At 41.8% G+C, this 23,308-nt stretch overlaps 3 protein-coding genes across 4 annotated transcripts; 1 reads left to right on the top strand and 2 right to left on the bottom strand.

Annotated features, from left to right (window-relative positions):
• Positions 1 to 1,367: 1,367 nt before the first annotated feature.
• Positions 1,368 to 4,275, bottom strand: LOC123774348 (cuticle protein 7). Of its 2 annotated transcripts, none has more exons than XM_045768519.1 (3): positions 4,233 to 4,275; positions 2,095 to 2,217; positions 1,368 to 1,715 (listed from the first exon to the last, which is right to left on the bottom strand). In XM_045768519.1, the coding sequence occupies exons 1-3, from the start codon at positions 4,242 to 4,244 to the stop codon at positions 1,440 to 1,442; spliced, it is 411 nt and encodes a 136-aa protein (XP_045624475.1). In that variant the 5' UTR covers positions 4,245 to 4,275; the 3' UTR covers positions 1,368 to 1,439. The 2 variants fall into 2 exon arrangements, with proteins under 2 accessions (XP_045624475.1, XP_045624476.1); XM_045768520.2 differs by lacking the exon at positions 4,233 to 4,275 and adding an exon at positions 4,074 to 4,192.
• A 596-nt stretch (positions 4,276 to 4,871) lies between these two features.
• Positions 4,872 to 7,735, top strand: LOC138354135 (uncharacterized). The gene is made up of 2 exons (XM_069308013.1): positions 4,872 to 5,093; positions 6,554 to 7,735. Exons 1-2 carry the CDS (start codon positions 4,872 to 4,874, stop codon positions 7,733 to 7,735), a joined length of 1,404 nt encoding a protein of 467 aa, XP_069164114.1.
• Positions 7,736 to 11,500: 3,765 nt separating this feature from the next.
• Positions 11,501 to 22,239, bottom strand: LOC123774223 (uncharacterized). Its single transcript, XM_069308011.1, has 6 exons — positions 22,183 to 22,239; positions 18,436 to 18,894; positions 18,095 to 18,274; positions 15,283 to 15,402; positions 12,066 to 12,710; positions 11,501 to 11,809 (listed from the first exon to the last, which is right to left on the bottom strand). Exons 1-6 carry the CDS (start codon positions 22,237 to 22,239, stop codon positions 11,501 to 11,503), a joined length of 1,770 nt encoding a protein of 589 aa, XP_069164112.1.
• Positions 22,240 to 23,308: the final 1,069 nt, after the last annotated feature.

The raw sequence follows: 23,308 nt of genomic DNA, 5'->3' as shown, positions 1-23,308 counted from the left end.
CCACCCACGTAACCAAACCTAACCCAAGCCACCCACCTAATTTAACTAACCGATGCGTAGAAAACGTGGATTTTTGTGAACCTATTTTTCATAGAAGGTTGCATTTGGTACGGTGGTTACCATACCATCGTAATAATTCAGATGACGTGTTGAACAACACGGACCTTAACACCATAACGATACAAATACAGTTTTGTATGAATACAACAACATAACAGTACAAAAACAGTGTTTAATAATGATCACTGTGCAATGTAGCACAGTAGTCTACGTCCTCGGCTCACAATCCCCAGGTAATACAGTAACAGTTGAGCAGCTTTTCCTGATGCCTCTGTTAACTTAGCAGTAAGTAGGCCTCTGGAGTTTGACAACTGTTGTGGGGTTGCAGCATGGGTGGGGGGGGGAGGTCAGTAACTGGCTGACTAGTGACCTCAGCGACCCCCAAGTACAGCCATCCTATCCCCGACTGGCTGACACGATGAGAGATGTCTTCTGACTGAAAGACGGTCTGAAGATTATCGACGGTGCTCTAAGTAACACCCTCTCCTCCTCCCCCCTAAAAAAAAAAATCCCCAGCTGGCTCCTCCAGTTGTGAGTCTCCTCTACCAGCTATAACAGTGAATTATAGTGATTTGGAACTTTTATCTTGTAATTGAAGTTTAGCTTTCCATTTGGAACTTTTATCTTGTAATTGAAGTTTAGCTTTCCATTTGGAACTTTTATCTTGTAATTGAAGTTTAGCTTTCCATTTGGAACTTTTATCTTGTAATTGAAGTTTAGCTTTCCATTTGTAACTTTTATCTTGTAATTGAAGTTTAGGTTTCCAGTTACATGAAGGTATATTGATGAAGGGGCAGTGTGGTCTCGCATGAGTTTTGGGAAGCACAGGAAGAATACAAATCGTTATTTTTAACAATTGGTCAAATGGATATTGGGAGATAGCTGTTGCTTGCTCAATATGGCTATAGGGAGACAGCAGTTGCTTGCCCAATATGGCTATAGAGAGACAGCAGTTACTTGGCCAATATGGCCATAGAGAGACAACAGTTGCTTCTCCAATATAGCCATAGAGAGACAGCAGTTACTTCTCCAATATAGCCACAGGGAGACAGCAGTTACTCTGTCATTCTATGGCAACGAAGGAACGCCATCGTCGTCGTTCCTTCACTTTCTAGTGTGTGGTTTGGTCAACATATTTCAGCCACGTTATTGTGACTCTTCGTCTGCACAGCATTTACTCGTTCAATATAGCCATAGGGAGGCAACACTAAACTTCCTCAATATGTCTCAGGGAGACAGAAGTTGCTTGATCAACCACACACAAATAATGTATATTAGCAATAGGATACATAGAATATTGATTATAATTTAAACTACTTTATTGTGACTGTACAATAAATAATGCTTTCCTAATATCAGTGAGGATTAATCTTCATATATTATGCATAAGCTGGAGCGGGCTGGTAGGCTGGAGCGGGCTTATAGGCTGGAGCAGGCTGGTAGGCAGGGTACTGGGCCTCACCCTCGTAGGTGACCTCGGCTACGTAGCCGGAGTCGCCGTTGACGTAGTAAGTCACCTTCTGCAGACGACCGTCGGGGAGGAGAACGCTGTAGGAGCCCTGGGTGTCGTAGCCGTCGCGGGTCTCCTGGTGGCCGAAGTCGGTACCAGAGTAGTCGTCCTTCACAGCAAACTGTGAGTTGTACTGCGGTGGAGTCTGTCGACACAAGCATTTTGTCTCTTATGGGGAAACTGCATTATATACACAGACAGGTCTCCCAATGATAACACAATCAAAAAGTGGCTTGATTCAAGTTAAATCAATGTTGATTCGGCGTTGAATTGCCGTTGATCTTAGATGTTGTACCCACTGGTATATTTCTTGTTAATAAATGTCTTGACATTATCTAATACTCTTAGATATGTGATGGTTAATGCAAATTCATATAATAAGACCTAAGAATGTGTGAATTCATGCATAAGTATTAAACAAGTATTTTTATGAAAGTATTCCATTGCTATATGCCAGCTGTAAAACAAATTATTGAAACAATTTAACTGAACTTTTTAAGCAATAGTGCACAGGTATATCTTACATCAGGATAAGCTGGAGCACCGTAGGCAGGTTTTGGGGGAGGGTATGATGGGGGTGGACCGTACACTGGGGGAGGTTCAGGGCGGGCAAGGGTGACAGCCACAAGGGCAGCCATCATTAGAACCTACAGAACAAAAACATTATGGTGAGAACAGAGATTCGTATCAATCCCGTCCAAAAATATCAGCGACAGACAGGAGTTCCGTGCCAGTTCTGGTCCACAAGGACTAGGTTGGTGACAGCGTTGCGACGCGGACCGCCACAATACGCACACTGTTTTACAACTTCACTAAAGTCGCAGGTGGCTTCAAGAGCCTCTCACACGCCGATCAGGTGAAAGGAAGCGGTGGTCAGCGCATTACCTGGAGTTCTCACGTGTGCTGTTAGCCAGGGAGTGGCCGAGAGGCTTCCCGCCACACCTACATACCTCGACCACCAAATGGACGCTCAAACCACGACTGACTGAACTGCAATAACGTCTAACAGGTTAGCACGCATATACAAAATCAGACTTTATCACTAGCAGATACAACCTAAGTTATGTTGTTTCAAAAGAGTGTTAAATGCCAACAGCACTAATTCCCATGAAATATATAATGATCCGAAAACAATATATAAATAATTAAATAGTGTTGTATTTTTGAAGTATAAAAAACACCCACGTAATCTGGGTGTCTGAGTCTACTCTCATCAGTCTTTCATTTTGTTATTATATCTCAGAGGCTGAGGGCTTTATTGCCCCATGGCTTATGGTAAGTCTTACCCGCTAGTTTCTCAGGAATACGACCTTCAGTCGTTTAATAACCAGGTTCCCAATCTCTTGGGCGAACAGAGGTGTATAGTTAAGGATTGGCGTCTGGTGAATCCTCCCTGACTAGGACTTGTCTTCCTCTCCATTCCCTCTTCTCTCTCTCTCTCTCTCTCTCTCTCTCTCTCTCTCTCTCTCTCTCTCTCTCTCTCTCTCTCTCTCTCTCTCTCTCTCTCTCTCTCTCTCTTTCTCTCTCTCTCTCTCTCTCTCCCTCTATCTCTCTGTAGCGCAGCAATTGGCTCGCAACCGAATGATTCCAGGTTCGATTCCCACTCTAGGTAAAGCGTTTAGGCACGCTCCCTTACACCAGATGCTTCTGTCCACCTAGCAGTAAATAGGTACCCGGGAACTATAAAACTGTTGTAGGTTGCATCCTGGGGGAAAGTCAGTAGTTGACTTTAGCGAACCTCAATAACTTTAACACCCTTTCTGTTGCCTCTCAGGAAGAAATCACAAAGTTCTTCATTTCTGAAGAATTCTTCATTTCATTTTCAACATTCTTCATTTCTCTACTCCAGCCATAGTTTCTTCCTCGGCTTATATGCTTCCTCCCTTCCTTCACCTTCTCTATCTCATTCCCCTCGTACGCTTTCCTTCGTTCTCACCTAATGAGAGTAGTTAAGCAAGTGTCACAAGACACATGCTTAACAAGACACAAGACACTTGACGCCAGTGTCACAAGACACATGCTTAACAAGACACAAGACACTTGACGCCAGTGTCACAAGACACATGCTTAACAAGACACAAGACACTTGACGCCAGTGTCACAAGACACTTGCTTAACAAGACACAAGACACTTGATGCCAGTGTCACAAGACACTTGCTTAACAAGACACAAGACACTTGACGCCAGTGTCACAAGACACATGCTTAACAAGACACAAGACACTTGACGCCAGTGTCACAAGACACTTGCTTAACAAGACACAAGACACTTGACGCCAGTGTCACAAGACACTTGCTTAACAAGACACAAGACACTTGACGCCAGTGTCACAAGAATGCGTCAAGCCAGTAAGACAATATACCACCGCCCCCACACCACCTGATGTGAGTCTTACCGACGAAAGTAACAGTAATACCGACTTGTATGCCAGACACCGCAAGGTAGTTGGTGGAGACAGCCGTCATCAAGGCAACAATTAGCCCAGAACGTGACGCTACTTACCCCCCAGCCGTCTCACACAGCGTGAACCATAAAAAACGTGACAATGGGAGCATTAGGTAATATGAAGTACTCCCTAACGTTCGAGAACTGCGTCCTCACAGTAGACTGTTGAACTATATGTATTACATCACTGGTCGTAACTGAAACGGAAGGAATCACCTTCGCAATCATGTTCTTTCGTGGGAAGTCGAGGAGCAACTGGTGTCTGATCGCATCATTGGAACCCCTTTTATACCTGTGGCCACGCCCCTGAGTGCCATTGGCTCGAGGACATAGGTTGAATGTGGCAGGAGATTGGTGGAGGCCTGATATTAACCTTCTATGGCTCCGGGTAAAGGAAAGTGAGGTGTTTGGAAAATGCTTGAGGGTGTGTCTGGCGAAGTGATGTGGAGCTTCAAGGCTGTGTTTTTGGTGTACAGTTGGGTGGTGGTTGTGGGTGGTGGTGGTTGTGGGTGGTGGTGCTTGTGGGTGGTGGTGGTTGTGGGTGGTGGTGGTTGTGGGCGTGTTGTGGGAGTGCATGGGAGATCGGTCTATGGGTGGGTGATCCTTGTGGGTGTGCATGGGAGGTGGGAGCAGAAGTTAAGGAGACAATACACATGAGAGTTTGATGAGTATTGATGAAGCATCGAGTATATATATACGGATGGGTATAGCAGGTGGTGGGTGATGAATAGTGGTGGTAGATAACAATCCACCATCAGTACTCATCACCCAGTGGGTGATGAGTACTGATGGTGGATGAATATAACTGAGGATACAATACTGTTCAGTAAATATATATACTGGTGTTGTGGGTGGATGAGTGTAGGTGATGTGGGCGTGGATGTAGTGGGCGTGGATATAGTGGGCGTGGATGTAGTGGGCGTGGATATAGTGGGCGTGGATGTAGTGGGCGTGGATATAGTGGGCGTGGATGTAGTGGGCGTGGATATAGTGGGCGTGGATGTAGTGGGTGTGGATATAGTGAGAGTGGAAGTGACGTGTGGATGCTATCTCATTATATCAATACCGGAAGTTGAAGTATTTGTTGTATATTTCCACACACAGTCGCAATACTCCTGGACCATAACCCATGAACGCAATCATATAATTGTACTCATCAAACTGTGCTTGAGAAGGGAGTTGAGTTTAAGTTCTCCGTTCCCGCCTCACATCCATCAAACGACTGGCGTACAGGTTTCCGCGTTTCTGTACTACCCATTCTAAATATTGTGTTCATATCTGTTTTGTCCGTATCGCGGAGAATCGTGTATGTGATGACCATGTCTCCCACGACTCGTCTGATTTCTTGAGACGTAAGGTTACATTCCTTAATTGACTTTTAACTCATACCTCTTAGTTCTGGAACTAGCCTGGTGGCAGACCTCTGGATAGTTTCAGCTTCGTTTTGTGTTAGAAATTTCACGCTGGCGCTGCATATTCCATGACTGATCTGACGTACGTGGCATAAAAGGTATGAAAGCAATTTTAATACAGATTTAACATTTTCATCTGATAACATCCATTTGATGATGACTTAGGAGAGAGGTTTGGAATGAAAGCTCTAGAGCTTTATTCTCTCATATACTCTAATCCAACTACTGGCTATCTCCAGGATAAAACCCACATCCACTTTCTAACTCCCAGATACCTATTTTCTGTTAGATGGACAGAGATATATCAGGTGAAAGGAAACATTGCCAAAACGCTTCTGTCTTGCCTCAGTAATCGAACCGACGAGCCTGGGCACAATCAATACAGCCTACGACAAAAACATACAATTAATATACACATCCCCGATGTAATTAAGACAATATTTACCTAAAATTTACCTTAACCTAAAAGACCTAAACTAACGAATTTGCTGAAACCGTTTACCTGTTCCTCGCGACGGTATCAAAAGAAGCTAAACAAAACTACTTTACAATTGAGTTATTACTGAATTAAGATGAACAACTTTAGGGGAAAGTCTAACCCAACCATTGAACTGGTTCAGCGATTATCTGGTCTATATGTAATGTTTGTCTTCCTCTTGGATTCGGGTGCATTGTTTCAGAGGCTTTTTAACCCTAAATATTCTGATTTACTCACCTGCATTAATACACTGAAGAATGTAATAAAATATGTTAAATACTGTTGTTATTCATCACTGCTAAGAATGATTATTATATTGTGTACATTCATCTTTTTTGGCTGTTATTTGTTATCTAAGACTGGAGCTCACTGGGAATGTCACTGATGTTTCTGATGAAATTTCAGGTTTAAGAGCTGATCTAAAGCCTCACCTCTCTCTCTCTCTCTCTCTCTCTCTCTCTCTCTCTCTCTCTCTCTCTCTCTCTCTCTCTCTCTCTCTCTCTCTCTCTCTCTCTCTCTCTCTCAGCACTACCGTCAGAAGTCACCTTGACCGCTGACAAACATTGGGAGGTGGCCCCGGGGTGCGCCAGGAATATCCTCCACAGTCACCCACCAGAGAAAATTGCAGCAAATTCAGAAAATACCAGTCGCTCGTGCTACGATTACTGTGGCTCCTGCTTGTAACAGTCGGCACTTGTGCTGCTATTACCTACCGTCCCTCTAATGCTACACCTTCTGTCTCAAGTGTTACAGCTACCGTCCCTAGTGCTACCGTCTCTATTGCTACAACAACTGTGTCTATTGCTGCAACAACCATTCCTAGTGCTTCAACCCTGTTATCTAGTGCTACAACTCTAGTATCTAGTGCTACAACTCTAGTATCTTGTGCTACAACTCTAGTATTTAGTGCTACAACTCTAGTATCTAGTGCTACAACTCTAGTATCTAGTGCTACAACTCTAGTATCTAGTGCTACAACTCTAGTATCTAGTGCTACAACTCTAATATCTTGTGCTACAACTCTAGTATCTAGTGCTACAACTCTAGTATCTTGTGCTACAACCCTAGTATCTAGTGCTACAACTCTAGTATCTAGTGCTACAACTCAAGTATCTAGTGCTACAACTCTAGTATCTTGTGCTACAACCCTAGTATCTAGTGCTACAACTCTAGTATCTAGTGCTACAACTCTAGTATCTAGTGCTACAACTCTAGTATTTAGTGCTACAACTCTAGTATCTAGTGCTACAACTCAAGTATCTAGTGCTACAACTCTAGTATTTACTGCTACAACACTAGTATTTAGTGCTACAACTCTAGTATTTAGTGCTACAACTCTAGTATTTAGTGCTACAACTCTAGTATTTAGTGCTACAACTCTAGTATCTAGTGCTACAACTCTAGTATCTAGTGCTACAACTCTAGTATCTAGTGCTACAACTCTAGTATCTAGTGCTACAACTCTAGTATCTTGTGCTACAACTCTAGTATCTAGTGCTACAACTCTAGTATCTAGTGCTACAACTCTAGTATCTAGTGCAACAACTCTAGTATCTAGTGCTACAACTCTAGTATCTAGTGCTACAACTCTAGTATCTAGTGCTACAACTCTAGTATCTAGTGCTACAACTCTAGTATCTAGTGCTACAACCCTAGTATCTAGTGCTACAACTCTAGTATCTAGTGCTACAACTCCCACACCTATTGTTACAACTACTGCCATTAGCGCTCTAACTATCGTCACTAGTGATACATCTACCCACCCTAGTGTTTCAACTTGTGTCTCTAGTACTACAACTCCCTTTCCTAGTACAACTACTGTCCCCTAATATGTTTGAACCTAGGGTTTGAGTCCCTAGTGACTCGAACTATTGGACTCAGGGTGGTCTATTGGGCAGTGGCTGGGATTCTCTCGTTCGTGGGTTCGAGTCACCTTAGGGCACGCCTTTATCACTAGTGCTACTATTGCTATCGGTAGTACAACACATGGAGAACTATGGCCGCCAGTTCAATTCAGAAATCCCTGTGCTAGAATCGAGCAGAGGCGGCTAGCAAATTCAATAGACATGTCTTATTTGGCTATACTTGAACCAGGCAGTGGCTATACTAGAGCCAGGAAGTGGTCATACTAGAGCCAGGAAGTGGTCATACTAGAGCCAGGAAGTGGTCATACTAGAGTCAGGCAGTGGTCATACTAGAGCCAGTAAGTGGTCATACTAGAGCCAGGAAGTGGTCATACTAGAGCCAGGAAGTGGTCATACTAGAGCCAGGAAGTGATCATACTAGAACCAGGAAGTGGTCATACTAGAGCCAAACAGTGGCTAAACTAAAGCTTAACAAAGAAAGAACAGTCTAAAACAAAGCACGAAGATCGGAATTGACTGCTAGAAATGGCTGTAATTGACTAGAGTATTGAGTTTTAAATGGGGTATCGGGCCGTGTCCTGGAAGACCACAAAAGGTTGTGCCATTCATAGGGTTGGAAGCCGACGTCGACCTGGTGGCCGGATCACGACCCGTTGAAAACAATCATTCATTACGAATATCCATGAGGCACAGGGTCTTTTATGCTATAAATGAGCAGTTGTGTTAGTAATGGCAATGCCTTTTATTTAGCGAAATTCAGTGTATGGACTTGAATCCAGAGTTGTTAATATATATAGGGATGAACAAAAACTCTTCAGTCCCTGGCTAAAGAAATATGAGATCCGTTACATCACAACGGGACTTGTACGTCTCCCGCCACCAGTGACAGAAAACGTGACACTGTAAACTAATGTAAATCTTTATATATATATATATATATATATATATATATATATATATATATATATATATATATATATATATATATATATATATATATATATATATATATATGTCGTACCTAGTAGCCAGAACGCACTTCTCAGCCTACTATGCAAGGCCCAATTTGCCTAATAAGCCAAGTTTTAATGAATTAATTGTTTTTCATCAACCTAACCTACCTAACCTAACCTAACCTAACTTTTTTGGCTACCTAACCTAACCTAACCTATAAAGATAGGTTAGGTTAGGTTAGGTAGGGTTGGTTAGGTTCGGTCATATATCTACGTTAATTTTAACTCCAATAAAAAAAAATTGACCTCATACATAATGAAATGAGTAGCTTTATCATTTCATAAGAAAAAATTAGAGAAAATATATTAATTCATGAAAATTTGGCTTATTAGGCAAATCGGGCCTTGCATAGTAGGCCAAAAAGTGCGTTCTGGCTACTAGGTACGACATATATATATATATATATATATATATATATATATATATATATATATATATATATATATATATATATATATATATATAAATGTTGTTGAACATGATCGAAAAGGTAAGATTAATAATTCTACCACGAATTTTCTCAATATTTCTTATGTTTCTCTTCACTGTCGATGGTAATTGAAATATCAATTCTCCAAGAGACGTGACACCTGTAATGTAATAAGAATTACGAAATATAGTATTTATTTACTATAAAACCAAAAAAACGGCCAACCTACTCATGAAAAACTCCCCAGACACCAAACAGAACGCCTTGAAGGAAATCAACGTCGTCTATGCCTTCAAATGCCCACTTGGGGACTGTAGGTCCCAAAGAACTCAGTATATAGGCAAGATTTATCTTTCCAGGCGATTAACAATGCATAAGCAACAGGGCTTCATCAAGGAACATAATCACTTCTCATAACCAGACCATCACCAGAGAAATTTTAACAAACAACACAGAAATGATCGATAGATACAGCGATAGCAGAAAGCTCGACATCAGCGAGGCACTACACATCAAAAAGTCAACACCAGCAATCAACAGCCAATTAATGCACAACTATATTCTACCCACTTCAAGACCCCGAATCAACATAGAAGCAGGAAGAAGAGATATGGGCCAATAGGCCTTCTGCAGTTACTTCCATTCTTATGTTTTCATACCCAATTTATACCCATTGTTTCGTGTTCTGTCTTGTGTTTTTCACCTCACCCAAAACTTTTGTGTCATATCACCTCACCCAAAAACGAGTATAAGTACGATGGATTTGTATATGTAAACTAAGTTTTTGAAAATGTAATAAGAATTATTTAAATTAATTAAGAAATTAAGAATTCTGGGTAAGACCGGGAATTCCGACGGTAGCGGGTTTGCTGATCGCGGTATGGTGCTGGAAGAAACGATAGCTGCCATCTTTTGGATTTCCTCCTGCCGGAGGAGACAGTCAAGTTAAACCACACAGTGTGGGCCATTGTAGAGCAGGCAGCGTCGGCGGGAGGACATGCAGTCCGTGTAGTGGCGCTCCTGGGCGCAGAGACTGCATCTCTTCGCTCGCTCGGTGCACTTCATGGTGTAGTGGGAGTACTGGTAGCACTTGAAGCACTGCCGGAGCTCCGTGAAGCGTTCCTTGTTCACTTGCGTGGGTGAACAATTCCTGCGTACTCAAGTCCGTGGCGAGGGTCGCTGCGATGACCACAGTGAAGGTCACCGTCAGTGTTGGTCGGTGGTTGACCTCGGCCTAATCTAATCTATACTAACCTAACATAACTATAACTGTCAGATATTCATGTTCATAGGACAGTTGTTTCCGTGTGTGCCCATGTAAGGCAAATATGTCCACATACGGCAAATGTGCCCACGTACCTCTATACCTGAGTACCCAGAGTACACAGAGATATTAGAAAGAATTTTGACAGTGTCAGGGAAGTTAACAAATGCAATGCATTAGGCAGTGATGTGGTGGAGGCTGACTCCATACACAGTTTCAAATGTAGATGTGATAGAGCCCAATAAGCTCAGGAATCTGTATACCAGTTGATTGACAGTTGAAAGGCGGAACCAAAGAGCCGAAGCTCAACCCCCCGCAAGCACAACTAGCTGAATATTCCCCTCCCCTAGACAGGGGAGGGGAATATTCACAACAATATCACAACACCCCACACTCCGTCTACTCCGAATCGATAAAGTCTACGGACTCTGAACTGCACAGTTCACATTCACACATTAATTGCAGGACGTCATTGGGGACGTGGCCCCTCCCCTTCAGTGTGGTACAGGGCCGACCCTGACCACCCTACATCACTCCCGATAAATTCACCATTAATCTTGAAAAGTTTAATGAACCTAGCCTCAAGGGTGGCTTAAGCTGCTAATATATATTCTTTCTTTCTTACAGATATAGGTAATTACCAGTATTATTTGTATCATTAGGCAGAAAATATCATTAAAACGTGGCTGAAACAACTTTCCCAACACTGACATTCGAAATGAAAACGAAAGTGTTGTCTAATTAATTTAAAAAAATCAACACAATTTTTTACTTCCATATTTGAATGTATAGTTGTGTAATACTTTGTGATTTTTCTAGCTGATGCATACTTCTCATATTGTAACTTTATGTTGCAATGTTGCTCAAGATTATTGATCATCTTGTGATACTATGAAAACACTACAACGGGAAGATAAGTATTACAGCTTCTCTTCTTGCAATTCTTTACTCTATAACACGAATATACTGTATTCTTAATCATTATAAATACATATATTTTAGGGAACAGGTCTATACTGCTTTAACCGTAGGAAGGAGTTTGAGGGTACTGAGGCTGGGACGCTGGGTACTGGGGCTGAGGTGATGGGTATTGTGGTTGATAGACTGGGTACTTGGGTGTGGTGTGCTGGACCTGGCCCTCGTAGGTCACCTGGGCCACGTAGCCGGAGTCGCCGTTGACAGTGTAGGTCACCTTCTCCAGACGACCGTCGGGAAGCAGCACATAGTAGGAGCCCTGGGTGTTGGGACCATCACGGGTCTCGTCTTGGCCGAAGTCGTTGCCGGAAGCGTCGTCCTTCACTTTCCAGCTGAAGGAGTACCGAGCTGGAGCCTGTAATAATAACATCAGTATACATCACGTGTCTCACCAGAACGGTCTCAGCCAGGCTCATATGTCACATATGATAACGTTATGTTATTATCAAACACTTTAATACACTTCCACATATATTGGATCTTCACTTTCATCGAGCACTACGGCATTGTAGTAAGTTGCTCCAAAGTTATGTTGGTGCTGGTCACTTGCCTGTTTTGACGAGGGCCGCAGAGGCATTTGGCCAGCCTTTCCCACTATGGATTTTACTCACCTCAGTAGTGGGGACGCCGTAGGTGGGACTGGCTGTCGGGGGACGGTAAGTTGGTGTGGTGTAGGATGGGTTAGTTGATGGTGTGGTGTAGGATGGGTAAGTTGATGGTGTGGTGTAGGATGGGTAAGTTGATGGTGTGGTGTAGGATGGATAAGTTGATGGTGTGGTGTAGGATGGGTAAGATTTAGGTGTGGTGTAGGATGGATAAGATTTAGGTGTGGTGTAGGATGGGTAAGTTGATGGTGTGGTGTAGGATGGATAAGTTGAAGGTGTGGTGTAGGATGGGTAAGTTGATGGTGTGGTATAGGATGGGTAAGTTGATGGTGTGGTGTAGGATGGGTAAGTTGATGGTGTGGTATAGGATGGGTAAGATTTAGGTGTGGTGTAGGATGGATAAGATTTAGGTGTGGTGTAGGATGGATAAGATTTAGGTGTGGTGTAGGATGGATAAGATTTAGGTGTGGTGTAGGATGGGTAAGTTGATGGTGTCGTGTAGGATGGGTAAGATGAAGGCGTGGTGTAGGATGGATAAGATGGAGGTGTGGTGTAGGGTGGGTGAGTTGGGGGTGTGTATGGAGGTCGGTAGCCTGGAGGAGGCTCGGGGCGGGCCAAGGACCCCATCACAAGAGCGGCGACGAACACAACCTGTCAAGAGGTTGTGATGTTAATCTTGGCAACAAATGAACATTTATCTTACAAATTACATTAGTTAATTCTAACCAATCCTCCTAAAATGACAGTATAGCATATCTTTGCTCAATCATACATAAAACGGACTCTTGGACCAAAAATGTTTACGCTTTGTATTACTGAATTAGCCCTAATAATATATTTAACAATTGGAAAGTAAGTAAAGAATGGAAGCTAGCATAATCTCTTCAAGGAATCCTAGGCCTAATAGTCGCTATCTGAGGTCTAATAAAAAACATATATGTGATATGATGACCAGACTACACACTAGAATGTGAAGGGACGACGACGTTTCGGTCCGTCCTGGACCATTCTCAAGTCGATCGACTTGAGAATGGTCCAAGACGGATCGAAACGTCGTCGTCCCTTCACCTTCTAGTGTGTGGTCTGGTCATCATACTTTAGCCACGTTATTGTGACTCATCGCCTGCATATATGTGATATACAAGGCCTAGAAATATCTAAGCTATGGGGTTTGTGCTGATGTAACAATTTTATCTAGAAGCAACAGTGGCTTTTACTGCTTAACCAAGCTTGTAATAAATAACGTTGATATGGTGAAGACATTTCCTACAAGAGAGCTTATCACTGTACCTGGAGAAACATTCCTGTGGGGGAAGACGAGTCTGACTGATGCTCTGTGAGGGATGCCACTTGTTTATATACTGGAGGATGACACCCCCTGGGTCGTGACGACCTCGCAAAAGAAGACGAGCCTGAAGCAGGCTTGATTGAGCTGTTTCTCATTCTGTTCCTTCTAACAATCTTCCATTTCGTTGTTCGTATGCTCTCACACTTGCCTGGTTATTCCTATTTTCTTACGTGTCTCATCTCGTGTCTCCTACACCTTTAAACTTTATTCCATCTACGCCTACTTGCTTCCTATCTTAAAAGACGTATCATTAATATCCTCTACTCTTTTTCTTGCATCTCTTATATGTTTGTATATTGCTTCTTCCTGTTTAATGTGTTCTCTTTCGCTGCCTCCACTTCACAGCCAAAGGCCCTGTTGAGATTCTTTTCCCTCGTGTGACACGAGGTGGTAAGTTACGAGATACATGGTGTGACACAGGGAGGCAAGTTACGAGATACATGGTGTGACACAGGGAGGCAAGTTACGAGATACATGGTGTGACACAGGGAGGCAAGCTACGAGATACATGGTGTGACACAGGGAGGCAAGTTACGAGATACATGGTGTGACACAGGGAGGCAAGTTACGAGATACATGGTGTGACACAGGGAGGCAAGTTACGAGATACATGGTGTGACACAGGAAGGCAAGTTACGAGATACATGGTGTGACACAAGGAAGCAATTGACGAAATATATGGTGTTACCCAAATGGCAAGCGGTGCTACAGCTACTCCGCTGCCGATAGGTCGTGGCACCAGTGCCCGTTCCCACTGACTGTATATAAGCACAATTGTATATGTATATAAGCACAATTACTAAGAGTAGTGTGTGTGCGAGTGTGTATATCCTCACCTAGATGTATGTACTCACAGAGATGTACATTTAGGGTCGAGCCTGAGCTAATAAGCCTGCTTTTCAGTTATTGACTAGTTAATGTAATTCTCAATCCCTACATACTTTATTTGACAGTGTTAGTTTATTAAATGGCCTGTAGAGTTTGTCTCAAACGTGGCTCTATTAATTTATTCCGTCATTTTGTAAATTTTCGTAATGTGTCTGTGACCTGTGTTTTCTCGTTCCATAATATATCTCACTCCGAGCAATGTTTCTTCATCTACACAAGAGTATTGTATTTCGTCATTGATTTTATTCCATGTATTTTCACATTCTTCTTTAATTCATCATGTCTGCCTCCTTTTAGGTACGAGTGAAGCATCTTTGTGTTAGGTCAAGTGTCATATATTAGAAACAGAACGGACCTCGGAGGCAGTCATTGCGGCGCCCCACATTACATTCTTGTAAAGCCACTAGCACGCATAGCGTTTAGGGCAGGTCCTTAATCCTAATTTTTCCCCGGAATACGACCCACCAAATCATTTAACAACCAGGTACCCATTCACTCCTGGGTGAATAGAGGCTACAGTAAAGGATTGGCGCCCGGTCAATCCTCCCCGGCCAGGATATGAACCCAGGCCAAAGCGGCGGGCGAGTGTTTTACCACTGCGCCCCGGGGTCTGCACACTGGTAGTTACCTTCAGGAGCCTGACAGTGAGTCTCACTGTCTCTCAAACATAAACCAACTAAATAGTCTCATATATCTCGCTCCAACAACCCAGGTGTCGCCGGCAGCAGGTGAGAGGGTCGGATGTGAACACTTTATGCATCATGATTGTAGTGAGTGGCTTTACCTCCCTCACTACGACCCTCAACCACTCATTACGACCTTCAATCATGCATAGTATGCCTCACTCAATCACTCAACTTTTCACAATGACCATTAACCACTCACTACGACTCTTAACCTTTCACTACGACTCTCATCCACTCCCTATACGACCCACAATCACTCAGTACGACCTTCAACTACTCACTATAACCTTCAACCACTTACTGCGACCGTCAACCACTCGCAACGATCCTCAACTTCAATCTGCCGATCGTAGTTGACTCTATCCTCAATACGATCCTCCAACTCGATCCTCAATTCGATCTGCCACCACTCACCCTCCATCTGTGGTAGTGGCAGTGTCACTCACCACTACCAGCCTGTGGTAGTGGCAGTGTCACTCACCACTGCCAGCCTCTACAACACACTACAACACACTACAACCCTCCAACTTGATAATATTTTTTGCTATTGTCTTTTGTTCTCTATTTCATATTTATTACTTTTAAATTATTCAGTTGTTTATATAAAAAACTTGCAAAATTACTTTCCTTTAGTCAGGCCGTTGGTGAAAGATTATGTCATTATAGAAAGATAATGATAATTGCCCAATTATCCTCTACCCGGTAGATGGCGGTTCGATCCTTTCTGAGCTGATGTAGCATTTTGTCATGAATTATTTGCATTCAGTCACAAGTTTCCCACAGAGTTAATTTTCAAGCAGCGGGAGCCAATATCGTGCAGAAGAACAGCTCATAATTATCTCTAACTACCTTCCCTCAAACACTACAATGATTAATCATACATTACGACCACCTGCACTTATTACGACCCTTCACCATTCACTTCGGCCCTCCACACCTTTCTGGTACCTCCGTAACTTGCTACTCTCCTTCAAGTGGCGAGATAGTGAGCTGTGAAGGGTCATAGTGATTGGTGACTGGTCGTTGTGAGTAGTGAAGGGTCATAGTGATTGGTGACGGGTCATTGTGAGTAGTGAAGGGTCGGAATGTCGGAATAAGTAGTGGAGGGTCCTGGTGTGTGGTGAAGGGTTCTTCTCAAAACCACACAGAATGCCTTGAAAGAGATGAATGTTGTCCATACCTCAACATGCCTGACTTGGGAACTCTCAGCGTATAGGCGGGATGACAGCCTCTCATTCAAAGTATGTGACAAAGCTCAAGGCAAAAAGGCTCCAGTGACGATTACATAACTTTTACACAGGGTCAGACTATCACCAGAGAGTTCCTGACTAGCCATGCCAATCGAAAGGTATTGAATGAATTGGAGATTAAGCATAGCAGAAGTACTTCACACAATACAACCATTTCCAATTAATAACCCCACTGCTTAAACCTTATGAGTTTATACTGGAAAGTTGGCAACATAAGATTTAAAACCCTTCCTTTATGTTTTTCCGTGTAATAAAACACAGTAAGTCGTCTCACTGGCAACTAGACGAGGAGGCTCACAGTAAAAAAGTGTTTCTGAAAGTATACAGCTTTTCGAGACTTCCTTACTGGTCTGGCTTCTAATAATGAATGCCTGAGCTAAGAGCCTCAATGATCACACACAGAGGTCACACTAACGTGATGCATCAAATGAACAAATCCACAAGGGCCGTGACGAGGATTCGAACCTGCGTCCGGGAGCATCCCAAACACTGCCTTAATCGACTGAGCTACGACAGGGTTAAAAGGGTTGAAACCGAAGTTCTACTGAACTTATTAGATCCCGTAGCCTGTCGTAGCTCAGTCGATTAAGGCAGTGTCTGGGATGCTCCTGGACGCAGGTTCGAATCCTCATCACGGCCCTTGTGGATTTGTTCATTAGCCTCAGTGATCCAAGTGAATGAAGACGTTATTAACATCGATACTGTGCACTGCACCTTATGCATGAAGCATGTGTGGGTGGATTGTGCCATATAATTTGTAGCATGCTTTCACGGCATAAGCACTTTGTTCACTCTGAAGCTAACGATAGTCAGTCCAAGGTACTATCCTGTGTGCAGCTTCGTCAGTTTTTAACTCAATATGTCATCTAATATTTTGCCTTTCAAGACTGATGGTGTCTAGGGAATAACATGAGAGTACAAGGAACATTATGCATCACATGAGAATAGACTTACAACACAAATAAAAAATTCATAAAGAAAAAAATCTAAGAATGTGTGTGTAATATAAGACGTAATTTAAATAGTCAATTCTAAAATTTGAAAACTAGAATAATGTCATCACATCATGAGACAACGCTAAACTCATTTCAATATATAATATTGAAATGTTATATGCGTTATTATATGTATTTTATATATAATAATTCATTTAACATAACACATTTGCATGTAACAAATGTTATATGCAATAATGTATATAATGATACAAATGTTTGCAAAATTAAATGTTATATGCATCTATTTTTGTATTTTAAATTTGTTGCCTTCATTTCCACTTGCCTTGAAAATTCATTTATTTCACACGTGCTTTCAATCTCTTTAATGTTCAGTTCCTTCACGGCTTGTTAGATAGAGGGGTATTAACACAGAAGAATGAATGTTGCTCAACTTTATTCATCATGCTGTGACGCTTCTGGGACTCTTCAACATCATCAAATCACGAACTTTTCTTTTTAAACATTTGCTGAAGATTCTAAAACAATAATTATATATATTTCAGAAGTTACGCCTGCTACTTTAGCCATAAACAGGAATTTGAGTGTATGATGGCTGGGGGGCTGGGTACTGGGGTTGAGGTGATGGGTACTGGGGTTGAGGTGATGGGTACTGGGGTTGAGGTGATGGGTACTGGGGTTGAGGTGATGGGTACTGGGGTTGAGGTGATGGGTACTGGGGTTGAGGTGATGGGTACTGGGGTTGAGGTGATGGGTACTGGGGTTGAGGTGATGGGTACTGGGGTTGAGGTGATGGATACTGGGGTTGAGGTGATGGGTACTGGGGTTTAGGTGATGGGTACTGGGGTTGAGGTGATGGGTACTGGGGTTGGGTAGCTGGGTATTGTGCCTGGCCCTCGTAGGTCACCTGGGCCACGTAGCCGGAGTCACCGTCGACAGAGTAGGCCACCTTCTCCAGACGACCGTCGGGAAGCAGCACATAGTAAGATCCCTGGGTGTGGTGGCCGTCACGGGACTCCTGATGTCCGAAGTCGTTTCCTGAAGCGTCATCTTTGACGGCCCAGTTGAAGTCGTACTTAGCAGGAGCCTGCAATAATAACAATAACATCAGTATACATCATGTGTCTCATCTGAGCGGTCTCAGCCAGGCTCATGTGTCACATTAGACAATGTTTGCTTCCTATTGAGGTGTTTGACGAGGGCTTCAGAGGTACTTAAGCAGTTTTCCCGACTGTGGGTTATACTCACCTCAGAAGTTGGGACGCCGTATGTGGGTGAGGGACGGTAGGTGGGGTAAGTTGGAGGTGTCGTGTAGGATGGGTAAGTTGATGGTGTGGTGTAGGATGGGTAAGATTTAGGTGTGGTGTAGGATGGATAAGTTGATGGTGTGGTGTAGGATGGGTAAGTTGATGGTGTGGTGTAGGATGGGTAAGTTGATGGTGTGGTGTAGGATGGGTAAGTTGATGGTGTGGTGTAGGATGGGTATGTTGATGGTGTGGTGTAGGATGGGTATGTTGATGGTGTGGTGTAGGATGGGTAAGTTGATGGTGTAGTGTAGGATGGGTAAGTTGATGGTGTGGTGTAGGATGGATAAGATGGAGGTGTGGTGTAGGGTGGGTGAGTTGGGTGAGTGTATGGAGGTCGGTAGCCTGAAGGAGGCTCGGGGCGGGCCAAGGACCCCATCACAAGAGCGGCGACGAACACAACCTGTCAAAAGGTTATGATGTTACTCGGACCAAAATATGAATATTTCTCACAAGTTATATTAGTCAGTTTAGTGCGACTCTGTCCCATAATGATGAAATTTTCTTGCAAAAAAGAGAAATAACAATCTTGGTTATCTTATCCAAAAGGCTTCCGCAATAACACTATGTGTTTTTAGCAGTATGTTATTAAGACAATTGAAACCTTATTTTTATTTGAGAGTCACCTCTATTTCTCAATCTTTCTGGTTAAAGCAACGTTATATATAGAGAAAACTCTGCTCTCAAGAGTTTAGTACCTGGAAAAACATTCCTGTAGTGGAAGTCGAGTCTGACTGATGCTCTGTGATGGATGCCACCTGTTTATATACTGGAGGATGACACCCCGCAGAGCATAACGTCTCGACCTCCCAGGGGAAGACGAGCCTGAGGCAAGGCTGATTGAGCTGTGTTACGTAAAACCCCCTTCACGAGTAATTCATATTCTTAAATGTGGAGGAAAGTAAAAGTGATTTGCACCGAAGCTGATATTAAGCTATCAGATAACAATTTTTTTAAGGAATTCGTCAATCACAAGGAATTTAAAGTTTGATAGAAAATAAACGTAATAATGCAATTATTCCAACTACATAATTAGTGATGTGAATAATAGTCGATACAATTAAACCAATCTAGTGAACAGTATGGAGAGTAGGAGTACTCCTAGATGCATACCTGTTATTATTAGGGACTTAGAAGTACTAATAAGCAAGCAGTTTCAACTTTATTGAAGACAGATCACTGTTACATCAGCTTTCTGTCGATGGAGAATTTCTTTATGCTAGTGACTATAAAAAATTTATCTATACTATTACAATAATAATAGTAATTAGGCAAAACAACTGTAAAAGCAAAATCATTATCCTGAATGACCCCTTCCAAGTGCTATGTGATTGTAATAGCTTGACGCTTTCCCCTAATAATTCCCTTATTGAGTAAATAAATTGAATATAGGTGTGTTAGTGTGTATTAACCTAGTTGTGCTTGCGAGGGTTGATCTTCAGCTCTTCAGTCCCGCCTGTCAACTGTCAATCAACTGATGTGCGTGTGTATATATATTTCTGTTATTGAATTTGACTGAGTCAGATCAATGAGACTTGCACGAATCTTTTCAATACCTGATGACCCCTGTTCACCTAGCAGTAAATGGGTACCTGGGAGTTAGACACAATGAATTATAATTAGGAATTATGTCTTATATTGCATACATAGGGAGCAAGTCAAGTAAATAATTCTCTAAATGTGTAAATAATTCTTTATTTACACATTTATTAAGCTAGCTTGCGTCTTTCATCGAAGAACTCTTCAACATCTTCGGAATTAGAGGAAGGTAAATGCAATTTAGTAGAGGAATATGTATATATTCCAGATAGGAATATACATAAATATACCCTGCTTTCCATTGGTCGGCTAGGGACAGTGGGTGCAGTATAAACTGGTAGTTCTGTCGTATTATTGTAGATGATAGGACGTAACCAACTGTAACTGGGCTGTTGATAAATGTATCAGTGTCTCTGACCTGTAGTGCTTCGGCTATATCAAATCTTCTATCTTTTTGTCGATTAAATTACAACGAAATATAAGATAAAAAATAGATTAAATATATATTTAACAATAATTTACATTAAAATTGAAATGACAACAAATAAATATTACAACTAAAACTAATTCCATCTAAGGTAAATAACAAGAAGTTAGATATAATAAATTAAACAATAATAAATTGCTAATAAGTAATCATAAGATATTAAAAAGTAAAGGTAAATAGTAATAATACCAAAATAATAAAGACCAAAATATGATATATAATAATGTCAATCTGTAAAAGTTGATATCATTGAAGAGTTCATAATTGTGAGTAATTTGCATGTGAATGAACGCCGCCTCTACCGTACTCACCAAGTTGTGTTTGCGGGGGTTGAGCTTCGGCTCTTTGGTCCCGCCTCAAGGTCGTAAGAGATAATTATGAACTGTTACCCCTGCACGATATTGATTTCCGCAGCATAAAAATAAACTTTGTTGGAAACTTGTGACTTAATGCAAATAATTCGAGTTCTTCTGGGCTCCATCAGCCCAAAAGGGATCGAAACACAATCCATCGAATAGAAGATAATTAAATTGTGTATATTTCACTAAACGACCTGACACAAGTAATGCAATTTTGCACAAATTTTATGAAGAAAAAGAGTGAAAATAATATATAGCAAGAAATATATAATAAAAAGAAAATCTTTGGCAACGATTATCTTCGTCTTTGAGGCAAATGGTAGTGTTTACGTGGTGGTGGTGGTGGGGAGAGGGTCGTTGTGAGTATCGCAGTGTGTGACGGAGGGTCGTATTGAGGTGTACTAAGTTGTGGAGGATCATAACGACTGCTGAATAGTCGTAGTTAGTGATGGGTGGTAGTACTGGGTGGTGAACGGTCGCAGTTGAGGTGTGAAGAGTGGTAATGAGTGATAAAGCGTTGTAGTGAGTGACGGAGGAGTGTATTATGTGGTGGCGAGTCGTAATGAGTATTTGATGGTCGTTGGTGCAGCTTAAAATGCTTAATTATCTCCTACTACGAAAGATGGAAGTTAGATCCCATCTGAACTGATTGAGGATTGGAATCGAGTTATTTATATCGATACACAAGTCTTCCACAGAGTGTATTTTCAAGTTTCGTAACCCATTTACTGTTCTTTATTATGTAATACGACCTTCGGCACACTGGAGGCTCCACTTAGCTCATTCACATCCATATTACTCACAATTATCAACTCTTTTATGAAATTAACTTTCCGATTCTATATTATTATATATCTGTCTTTATTTATCTATATCGTTGTGTTATTATTAATATTTTTTCCTTTGTTTTTACTATTATTATTATTTAAATATTGTTTACTGTTATTTATAGCCTGTTTTGTTGTATTGGAGTTTTTGTTTTTATTGTAATTTATGTTATATTGTAATTTATTATTCTATTTCAAATTATCATTATATTTGTATATATTATTTATTGTAACTTAATCACTACAAAGGCAAAATGAGATTAAACATGGCTGAGGCACTGCATATTAAACACATTGATCCAACTACTAACAACTAGGTTACACATTGTTACATATTTCTTCCTTAAGACAAATATTTCCAGTTTACACCACACTAACTACCTCAGCCAGTGTATAAAAATGCCGTGCATGATTACTCAGTCCCCTCGACTTGATAACATCTGAACTTTCTTCACTTTACAGTGAATAGAAACTATTACCTTCACTAAAACTGTATTTACTTTCCCTTTGCCTCTAAAGGCGTTGAAGTGAACCATGTCCTTAGCAATAGGTCTCAGTCTCAGTCATTTTTGTTACATTGTTATTGAAGATTTTTTGTTTTCAATTGGCTTCCCAAGGGAAGAAAATGAGATATATAAGAAGATTCGTTTTGTAATCATTGATCTAACCCTTTCGGTTCAGTTCAATAATACACGTTTAAGTAAAAGATTACCTTTCAGGAAGAAGGAAAACAGAGATAATAAAAGGAAGAGCTATCAGACCGGACAGAGGTGTATAAGTTTTGGAGGGTATAAGTCGTTGGAGTTATTCCCCAACGCCCGATATCACTCGTGCTTGGGCACAGATATTTCATCAACTCACTTCCACATGCTAGGGGGGCCGCATGAGCATCAATTGTGCGTCAAGCTTGAATGGTCCCCAAGCCAACATGCATCAGAAAACTTTTGACCCCTTGAAAGATTCGAACCCGGTCAGCCAGGCCCTCCCTGCCCCTTGGCAGTCCAGTACTATAACCACTGAGGTTGCTACGCTGTACTAAGGCATCAGGTCTATTAAAAGTGTTGAATAAATATGCGAGTTAAATTGTTAACTTCGGTTCCAAGAGAAACCAAACACTTTCAGTTAGATTTATTAATTATATTTTAATTGAGAGAATCCACAGGAGCCATGATGAGGAATCGAACCTATGCGTTGGGTGTTCCCAGAAGTTCCTAGGTGTTCCTAGGGCCATGTCGTGGCCCCTAGCTGTAAACGACTAGGCCACGACAGGGTAAAAGTATTGGAACCTGGGGTAATACCACATCCTCGTAGATTCCTGAGGCTTCCACTTAAGCCAAAACAGGGTTTCACACAATGGACGACAGTGCCAGAGTGCATGGGGGGAATTGTGAAGCCGAACCCTGGTTCGGCTTCAGTGAAAGCCACGGGAATCCTCGAAGGTGCAGTAGTACCACCCCAAGTTGCAATTCTTTTACCATGTCGTAGCGTAGTCGTTTAGAGCGTGCATCTGGGAATATCCTGTGAATTGGTTCGAATCCTCATTTCGGCTTCTGTAGATTTTCTCATTGATATATCCCGATAATGTGATTTCTCTGTGTATATTTA

The sequence above is a fragment of the Procambarus clarkii genome, chromosome 61 (assembly GCF_040958095.1).
Source record: "Procambarus clarkii isolate CNS0578487 chromosome 61, FALCON_Pclarkii_2.0, whole genome shotgun sequence".
Taxonomy (NCBI): Eukaryota; Metazoa; Arthropoda; class Malacostraca; order Decapoda; family Cambaridae; genus Procambarus; species Procambarus clarkii.
Note: the sequence above shows the minus strand (reverse complement) of the source record. Positions and strands in the feature narration are given on the sequence as shown.

Excerpts from the sequence above, each read along its gene's own strand:
- LOC123774348 (XM_045768519.1), bottom strand. Across the intron at positions 1,716-2,094 it reads GTGCTCCAGCTTATCCTGAT|ACTCCACCGCAGTACAACTC; the intron begins GTAAGATATACC and ends TTGTGTCGACAG.
- LOC138354135 (XM_069308013.1), top strand. The coding sequence starts at position 4,872 with ATGAGTGTAGGTGATGTGGGCGTGGATGTAGTGGGCGTGGATATAGTG. Across the intron at positions 5,094-6,553 it reads TATCAATACCGGAAGTTGAA|TCGCTCGTGCTACGATTACT; the intron begins GTATTTGTTGTA and ends AGAAAATACCAG.
- LOC123774223 (XM_069308011.1), bottom strand. The coding sequence starts at position 22,239 with ATGGTTCACTTCAACGCCTTTAGAGGCAAAGGGAAAGTAAATACAGTT. Across the intron at positions 18,895-22,182 it reads TAAATACAGTTTTAGTGAAG|GTTGTGTTCGTCGCCGCTCT; the intron begins GTAATAGTTTCT and ends ACCTTTTGACAG. Across the intron at positions 11,810-12,065 it reads ACGGCGTCCCCACTACTGAG|GCTCCAGCTCGGTACTCCTT; the intron begins GTGAGTAAAATC and ends TTATTATTACAG.